This window comes from Peromyscus maniculatus, chromosome 4 (genome assembly GCF_049852395.1).
Source record: "Peromyscus maniculatus bairdii isolate BWxNUB_F1_BW_parent chromosome 4, HU_Pman_BW_mat_3.1, whole genome shotgun sequence".
Lineage (NCBI taxonomy): Eukaryota > Metazoa > Chordata > Mammalia > Rodentia > Cricetidae > Peromyscus > Peromyscus maniculatus.
Window position 1 is genome coordinate 88,986,427 of NC_134855.1, and position 8,839 is coordinate 88,995,265.

At 34.7% G+C, this 8,839-nt stretch overlaps 2 protein-coding genes across 9 annotated transcripts in view; both read right to left on the minus strand.

The window, feature by feature from the left end:
• The window catches only part of LOC143272959 (uncharacterized), a 28,635-nt gene extending 27,594 nt beyond the window's left edge, over positions 1-1,041 (minus strand). For all 7 annotated transcript variants that reach the window (XM_076570287.1, XM_076570284.1, XM_076570288.1 and 4 more), the window contains exon 1: positions 437-1,041. In XM_076570287.1, the coding sequence (XP_076426402.1) occupies positions 437-669 (233 nt within the window). In that variant the 5' untranslated portion in view covers positions 670-1,041. The remainder of the gene's footprint in view (positions 1-436) is intronic.
• A 1,104-nt stretch (positions 1,042-2,145) lies between these two features.
• LOC143272957 (olfactory receptor 4F6-like) lies at positions 2,146-7,802 on the minus strand. 2 transcript variants are annotated; one of them, XM_076570281.1, is made up of 3 exons: positions 7,445-7,802; positions 4,388-4,520; positions 2,146-3,122 (listed from the first exon to the last, which is right to left on the minus strand). In XM_076570281.1, exon 3 carries the CDS (start codon positions 3,101-3,103, stop codon positions 2,165-2,167), a length of 939 nt encoding a protein of 312 aa, XP_076426396.1. In that variant the 5' UTR covers positions 3,104-3,122; positions 4,388-4,520; positions 7,445-7,802; the 3' UTR covers positions 2,146-2,164. The 2 variants fall into 2 exon arrangements, with proteins under 2 accessions (XP_076426396.1, XP_076426397.1); XM_076570282.1 differs by lacking the exon at positions 7,445-7,802 and having other exon boundaries at positions 4,388-5,309.
• Between the last annotated feature and the right edge of the window lie 1,037 nt (positions 7,803-8,839).

An 8,839-nucleotide genomic window follows, 5' to 3' on the forward strand; every position in this document is an offset into this window, starting at 1 on the left:
CTATCCCTTCTGCTCAGCAAACAAGATTTCAAGTACTTAAAATTATATGATAATAATTCTTCTGATATGTTTAAGTATTATTAATTTCAAGGACTCTAAATTGTATTTAAATTTGCTTAGAGGAGCAAAGCAGCAATGTTTTAAGAATAGTACAATAGGAATGCTACATAATAGATGTTCATGTTATCAATGGTGAATAAATTACATGGTAAATTCATGATCTATCAGGATAAATTTGTAGGCAGGATGGGACAATCTGGACTAGAGACCTCTAGCCCGGGTGTAAGTCTGGAGACAGTACTGAGGATCCAGAGAAGACAGAACACAGAGAGGCCGTCCCCTCCTACTGGGTCCCCTATTCTGGTCTTTGAATATATCAGAGGCCGTATCACATCCTCCACACAGGCCCCTCCAACCAGCTCATAAGCGCTGTTACCTTTCCTTAAAGTCTCTGTCATGCACGCTGTGTTTCCCAAGGTTTATCATTCTCTGCAGTTTCTTGATATCACCTTCACTTGCAGCCTGGTGGATCTTTTTGCGAGGTTTGTATCTGGCTTCGTTTGCACAAATGCTTTTCATATCCCGTAAAAAGTCCAACAAGTTTTTTCCTGGGACATCGCAGAAACCCATAGGTGTCTTTTCCTTAATTCCATGAACCAAGTTCTTCATGACTGAAGATACTTACTGGCCTCACCGCCTGGCCCTGACCTTCGGATTTTCCCTAGTATTTGTCCTTTAGCCCACTAATTCCCCAACTCAGAATTAGCTCAGTATTTGTCCTTTGGCCCACTAATTCCCCAACTCAGAATTATGGAAAAATCAAGATACGCCCACAAGCTCCCCCACTAAAACTGTATGGTGGGGGAAATAGCTTATGACACCCCTAGATACAGTTGCTGGACTCCAGGTTGCCAAGCAACACAGGTAAACATTGGTGTGCATGCGCAAGAGCGGGCCTCCTGCACTGCTAACATCCCTAGAGTTTAAGGGTGTTCATTGTGAATGTACAAGCCACTTCTGGCCATCTTTCTTCAGGAAAACAAGTCTGTGTTCCATTAAATATCCATATTACCCTCACTGCAAACAATATTCCTCCTCAGCTTCCATCTCTCAATCTGAGATCTAGCTCCTTACTCCCCTTCTACACTTTGCTCTCCTTTCCTCTTCCCTTCTTCTCTCTCCCTCTTCTATCCCTCCATTATTCATACAACCTTAAGTTCTTTTTCTTCCTCTTCCATTTTTCACTACCCCCTTCTCAACCCCATTCTTCTCCCCAGGAGCAGCAGCCCAACCCAGCTCTTACATTAGTTCATCATTCAAATGCACCCCTGGAAAGTCCATCTTTCTTTCTACCTTACTTCCTTCTCTCCACACCCCTTTCACTAGGTTTCCCACAAGATTCCAGAATACACCTATCTCTTCTTCCTGCTGACCTTCACCCACACCATATAATCTCACCATTCATTCATTCACCACACATACACACAGTGAAAAGCAAGCAAACAAGACGTGATGGTGCACATTTTAATCCTAGTGCTCAGGAGGCTAATGCAGGAGAATTTTGAGTTTGCTGCTAGCTTTGATTAAACTTAGCTCCAAATAGGAAAAAGTACCAGAAATGTCTGGAAGGCAGTGATGAACTGTTCAGGTGTGAAAACAATGGATAATTTTTAACTTTCATTTCCATTAGTGCTTTTTATATAGTCTAAAATATGTATTTCATAATAGCTAGTAAATATGTGACCACTGAATAACAAAAAAGTGATATATAAATAATAACCAAGCAATAAATATGTAATAATATATGGCTTATAACCAATAGATATGATCATTTCATCTTCAATTTGAAATAAATTATTCAAGTTTATCAAGCAGTTAGAGAAGAAATAATAAATCGTGTCAAAGTGGAGGACATCATTTAACATTTGTGTTTATAATACAGTATTCAGGTTGTATATTCTTTCCCCCCCCCTTTTTTTTTTATTATTATTTTACAACACCATTCAGTTCAACATAATAGCCACAGATTCCCCTGTTCTCCCCCTCTCGCCCACCCCTCCCCCCAGCCCACCCCCCATTCCCACCTCCTCCAGATCAAGGTCTCCCCCGAGGACCAGGGTTGACCTGGTAGACTCAGTTCAGGTTGTATATTCTTGTGAGGAGCTTAGGAGACCCTTTTCATACTCAGGAGTTGTTTACTCAGTCTCTTCATTGCCACCTTCATGTCTTTGTTTCTCAGTGTGTAAATGACAGGGTTCAGGATGGGCGTAATCATGAAGTCCAGAATGGCAAGAAACTTATCCACTGGGACATTAGGAAATGGCCATATGTACACAAAGATGCATGGTCCAAAGAACAAAACCACCACAGAGATGTGAGCAGAAAGTGTAGAGAGGGCCTTAGACAAACTGCCCAAGGACTGTTTCCGTACAGTGAACAGTATGAAGATGTAGGAGACAATCAATAAGAAAAAGGTAGTGACAGAAATTAATCCACTGTCAGCAGTAACCAAGAACTCCATTCTGTAGGTGTCTATGCAGGCCAGTTTGATGAACCTAGGAAGGTCACAGTAAAAACTATCTATCTCATTCGAACAACAAAAAGGCAAATGGACAACAAAAGCTAACTGAGCCACTGAGTGAATGAGACCAATAACCCATGCACCAATCACAAGCAAAAGGCACATTCGTGGGCTCATGATGGTCAGGTAGTGAAGGGGCTTGCATATGGCCACATATCTGTCCCAGGCCATGGCTACCAGCAACACCATCTCACATCCCCCCAGGACATGAAGGACAAACATCTGGAAGATACAGCCCTGGAATGAAATGGTATTATGACTGGAGTACAGATCAGAAATCAACTTAGGAACAGTTGAGGTAGAAAAACATAAGTCAACAAATGAAAGATTAGCTAAAAGGAGGTACATGGGTGAATGTAAATGAGGGTCAAGGACAACTGTAAGCACAACTGAGAAATTCCCCAGAAAAATGGTTGCATATGATATTGTAGAAAACACAAAGAGGAAACATTGTGTTGGTCTGTAGACTGATAATCCCAGGAATATAAACTCAGATACTTCAGAGTAATTTGCTTCATTCATTGGATCTTTCTTGAGTTATCTACAATACTCAAAACAAAACAAGCAAAGCAGTTACCAGAAATAATAAAATAATAACCTAGCAGTGAAATATTTTATTTGTGAACTCATTACAATAAAATGATTTTATATTAAAAAGTATAATTTAAAATAAATATCTATTGAAAGAAATAAACATAAATTGTTTCAAAATATGTATTAATAAAAACAATTCTTCATGACAGAACATATTTTGAAGAATTAATGTCTCTATTCTTCCAATATCCATTATGAATATATACTGTATCCCAAATACTATGTTGTGTCCTTTGGTAAGACGGTGATCCTGTTTCTGGCAGAATTGCAGACACATTGAATACTTTAAGCGTGAACAACTTTAAACACAAAACCTTGATGACTAAGATGAAGATAAAGCATAGGAGAATGGTTGGTTTATATCAGTGCCATCTGACTGAAGAGGAATTAGAGTGTAAAGGGTTTGAAATGTCCTCTGCAATGACCTTGAAACAAGGGAAGTACATCAGAGTAAAGCAAGCATTTGTGTTAAAGAACTTTGCTGTTTTATCCTAAGAACAGTCTCTTAGTCACCATACAAATGGTAAATCGACTTTTGTACTATCTGAGAAAACGTAAACAAAAGAGTAAATTTTATTAATTTTCACTTGTTATCAAATTCTTCATAATCTGATGAAGTTCTATAAATACGGCAGTGAGGGGGAAAGACAGTTTCATACGCTGTCAATTGGAATGTAACTTGATATAATTTCTTTAACAGACACCTTCAAAAGAATGTTAAAGCAACTACAAGGAATGAAAATCAATATTATATAAAGTGGTGAATAATGTATTTTTAATGAAAATTGTCACTAGACAAAATACCTAAGAAGCTTGTATTTAAGAGCTACATGTCTAAGAAAAACAGAGGATGATTCTCTCATGCTTACCTGTTAGTTGCTTATTTCTATGCTACCCTAGATGCATTTAATAGTTTAAACCATACAAAATTGACATATCTGCATCTTCCAAAATATATATTGCATAATATATTAATTTACTTTTTCTGTCTTATTAACTACTTAATTTTTAGGCAACTCAATCAAACAATTTATGTTTAACTTACACATGACTGACTGCCATTGTTTCCCCCTTGTAATTCAACTACCTTGCTCCTTCTAGACTCAGCACTGACAATGACTCATTTTCAATTTTTATGCCACTTCCTCTCCTATGTGTAATTTTTTAATAAGCTGGTATTCACAAGAATAAATCCTTATACTGCATACTCACAAAATAGAATATATTGATGCAAACACCAGGAACTCACTGGAGTCAGAAATAGAGTTCTGTGCAGCAAAACCATATAAGAAGAGGCATCATGATGGTCAGAATGTAGGAATAGATATTAAAGCAAAACAAAACACTGCAGAGGTTAAAAAAAAAGACCACTTAGTGATGATTAAACAGATAGTCACCGGGGAACATTAGAGCTGAAATCAGTGATCAATTTGATACTGACCCAGAAGAGAAAAATAGCATTTTTCCAACAAAGTTATGACAAATATGTGAGCATATATATAGGTTAACCCTAATTTGAATAATATACAATATGAAATTATATATACTTTTTGTCAAATCATTCATGGTATATACATTTTTGTGTAACAGGTAAATCTTTATAATTCAAATTCACAGAATCTAAGCAAGGAGTAAAGGCATAATCACAGAATTGAATGACAATATATTTTTCCCATCAAGGGAGCTTTAGTTAGGCCTAAAACTTGTAATCATTCATTGTGAGGAAACCAAGGCATGCACATTTAGAAGTGCAAAGTTATACATACTGTATTTCCAAAGAATAGGCATAGAAAAGCACCAAGACCAAAAGTCAGGGCTGCAGAGATGGTTCAGCTAGTAAAGTGCTTATTGTGTAAGCATGAGGTTCTAATTTCACCCAGGAACCCAGGTTAAAAATTCAAGCATAGTGATGTGAGTTTGTAATTCCAGTATGCACACAAGCACATCCCTAAACCTTACTGACTAACCCAGTCTAACCAAATTTGTGAGCCTCAGGCCAGTGAGAAACCTTGTCTCTCTCATACATACTCAAACAAAATCAAGGTATGTGCCATTTGAGGAACAACAACCATCATTGTTCTCTTGCATGCTCACAGACGTGGACACACACATGAACAAACACGCCCACTATATGCACAAACACTAACAGAAAGCAATACTACTAGGTTTATTGTTTGTGTCTAAATGATTGGGCAACTGACTAGTTTACTCTGACTTTCTTTTTATGTCAAACTGTTCTTTGCTACTTTTTGACTATGGCTTGGAAAACTATCACAATTTTACTACTATTATTAATGAAGAATCAAAGTAATCATGCTGGAAGGAGTAGATCTAATTTTAAGGAGAAAGCAAGTATGTGCAGAGAACTCACAAAACAGGCATGCAAAGGCCAGTAGGCTTATTAACAATCAACCTTATCAGTCATGAGTAGTTTGGTAGCTTTTAGTTTAACAATCAAAATAGTCAAGAAAAAGATCAACAAAGAGTGATAAAATGTAGATGAGAGAAATAATTCTCAGTATTATCAATGTTTCAGAACAAAAATTTTCTTACACTCTTGATTTATAAGTTGAAAACATTAATTAAGATGAGACACCAGGTTGACTTCTAGAAAACAAATGACAACACAAGTTTTGTGCATAAGTAAGTAATGTTTATTATACATCCTATATCATGAATATTATTAATGTTGAATAGTACAAACCTATTACCTACATAATTGTGCATATATGCAATGGAATAGATTGAAGTTATTAGACTAAGTCATTTTACATATGTAAATCTGGAAATATTTCCAATTTGAAGATTGGAGGGTATTAAGTAAAATTAGTAATAGGAAAATTTTTATTTGAAAGAGAAATAATATTCTAGAATGTATATTAAGTACCATCATTCAATAATCTGGAAATGTAAGCTCCCATTTGCTTTTACCTCCCCACATTTATACTTATGTGTTATTCAGATGGCTAAAACGAAGTTATATGCTGTCAAGTTAAAAGTGGATTATTTTACAACAGAATAGAATCAAGATAAACAGCTCTACAAATTCAATATAGTAATGTCAGAGTCATTCAAACAAACTTTAGAAATTATGACAAAGATTACCAATATTAAAACACTGGTTTTCTCATAAAATATCACAATTCCATTAACAAAGAGAATTCTCAGCAAGAGTTTTATCACTAATATTAAGTTCAAGTTTGTGAGCAATCCATTGTTAGTTTTCCCTAAAATATACCTATTCTTAGCCAGCTGATACTAATAAGGAAGTAGATGAAAAGCAAATAGAGAAGAGAGGAGATGGGACATGAAAAGCAAGCAGAAAGAAACAGGAGAAAATAGAAACAAGCAGAGGGAATTCCATAAACACTAAAGGAGATGCAGTTGACAAGCACACCAGTGGAAAATTTCTTGATGCTTCTCTGCTCCACTCACTGCTCTCACTTTTTGTGTGCCAGAAAAGTTCTTGTAATCCTTCTATCTCCCCAGCCTCTGCCTCATCTGTCTCAAACACCTTTTGCTCCTTTATGGCTGTAAATGTTTCCTTGTTTTATTTAAAAGATCACTTAATGTTTTTATTTAGCAGGTTATGTCTTATTGCAAAAACTCTCTCCTATGTCAATTCATCAAGAATGCCTTTTTACTTAATTATGGACTAGAAAGCCGTCCTCCATGCCCTTACATCATGCTTGTAAATATGTTATATTTCATATTCCATAGCATAATTTACAATGAATATTCTCTTGGAGCTATACCAAGTCCATGAGCATCTCAAAAGCAGGGAGTGTATCTTATTAATAAATCCTGATCCATGGTAAATTAAGTTTGAGATAGACAATAATATAAATATAAGGATAATTGATGATACCATTTTATTGATAATGAAGATGTGCCTTCCATCTTAAAGCTACTCAAAACTGATTCCAGAAGAATTATCAATTGCTACTCTAGAGATTATTATATTCCTATGGCAGAACTGAAGAATGTCAAGTAAAAGCAAGTTTCCAAAACCTTAGCTAATCTTTGCAGAAATACAATCGGTACTGAGCAAAGCAAGATAGAAACAGGATAAGAGTAAGGAGTCAAAATTTTGACTTCTCTGTGGAAGTCCAGTTTAAGTAAAGGTTTAATAAATGCTTTTTTAAATAAAAATAACAATAAAGAATAAAAAGTTTTATTGTTGTGACCTGAGACTTATCCATTACTTACACCAGAAAAATAACTGCTAACTTTAGTAGGCTATTGACTAATTGCAGCATCTCAACTTACCTGATTAATGAGAATAAAGGCAATAGAAATCCTTATTTCTAGTATTATTGAATCTCTTAAGAAGTGTCCTCTCTTTGGTACTGTGTGGAGTTTTTGGCCACTTGAAGGCTGGTGAGCTGAGTCCCTAAGACTTTTATCATGGGAATTCCACTATTATAGCCCTGTTGACTCAAAGGGTAAATGTTGAACAACAATCGAGTGAAAAACAAAGATAATTCCATCTAGTAGCATAACAGCAAAATATTCAGGAATTTCAATTAATGACATTTCATTGTTTACTTAAATAGTAGATATCATTGATGAAAAGAGATGGATATTAAAATGATTAACTAATCATTATTTTAAACTACTAGTAAGTTTATTCATGTAATTACCTTTGTATGCAATTATCCAGTTCACACAGCACCTTTAGTTAGAGAATACCTTGAACAGTCATGGCACTTATAACAAGAGTGAATGATACTACATATCAGAGCTTAGTTCTTGAAACACATTGTGCTATATTTGCCCTGTTTTTAACTTGCTACGACATTTTTTTTTATCATGAGAGGTTGAACTTCACCACAAACAAAATGTACATAATCATTTGATGAATCAATTGATGCAACAATATTGATATAAAGAACTGCATTAATTCATTGGAAAACACTAATTCAGCCTTGCATGGTTAAAATAAATCTAGCAGTTGGCCATGGCTACAGTTTGCATACTTACTGAATTTACTAAGCTATTACTTTATTAAATATTTTTTGCCAATAGACAAAATTTGTTTCAAATTTTTGTAATGTCTATAGTTATTATTTCTCCATTTGAAATGGTCAAGAGTCTCAACTTGTACCTCCTTTTGTGAAAGAAATTTTCAACAATTGATATCCATTCTTCCATAATGTTTAATAAAATCAATTGCATGTTTTAAGAAAATTAGTAATTTCTGATTAAGTTTTGCTATTAGATACTAATAAATCTTATCATTTATTTCCCTTTCATATGATTTTTGATAATTTATTTCTCTTCTATGAATTGCTCTATTTGTATGAAAGATCAAAATTTTAGTTTTTAAATTATAATCTCCTAGTTTTATTTTTAATTTAGGTTTAAATATTTTAGTTGTTGAATTAAAATCCTTTATCTGTTTTCTGATCTTTTTATTGCTGTTATAGAGTTTTGTATATGAAAGAAAATGTGTGGCACTTTCTGTTTCTGATATATTTTTCTTAATTTATGAGGTAACTTATTTGCATTCATCTTAATGTTACTTATAGTCTTTTATGACTCAGTATTATTCAATTAAGTGCATATATGTGTCTCCATTTTCATTCATCTGAAAAGCACCAGCCACTTGGGTAGTTCTATAACTTGGATATTGTGAGTTAGTACCTCAGTTTCATTGGGCTC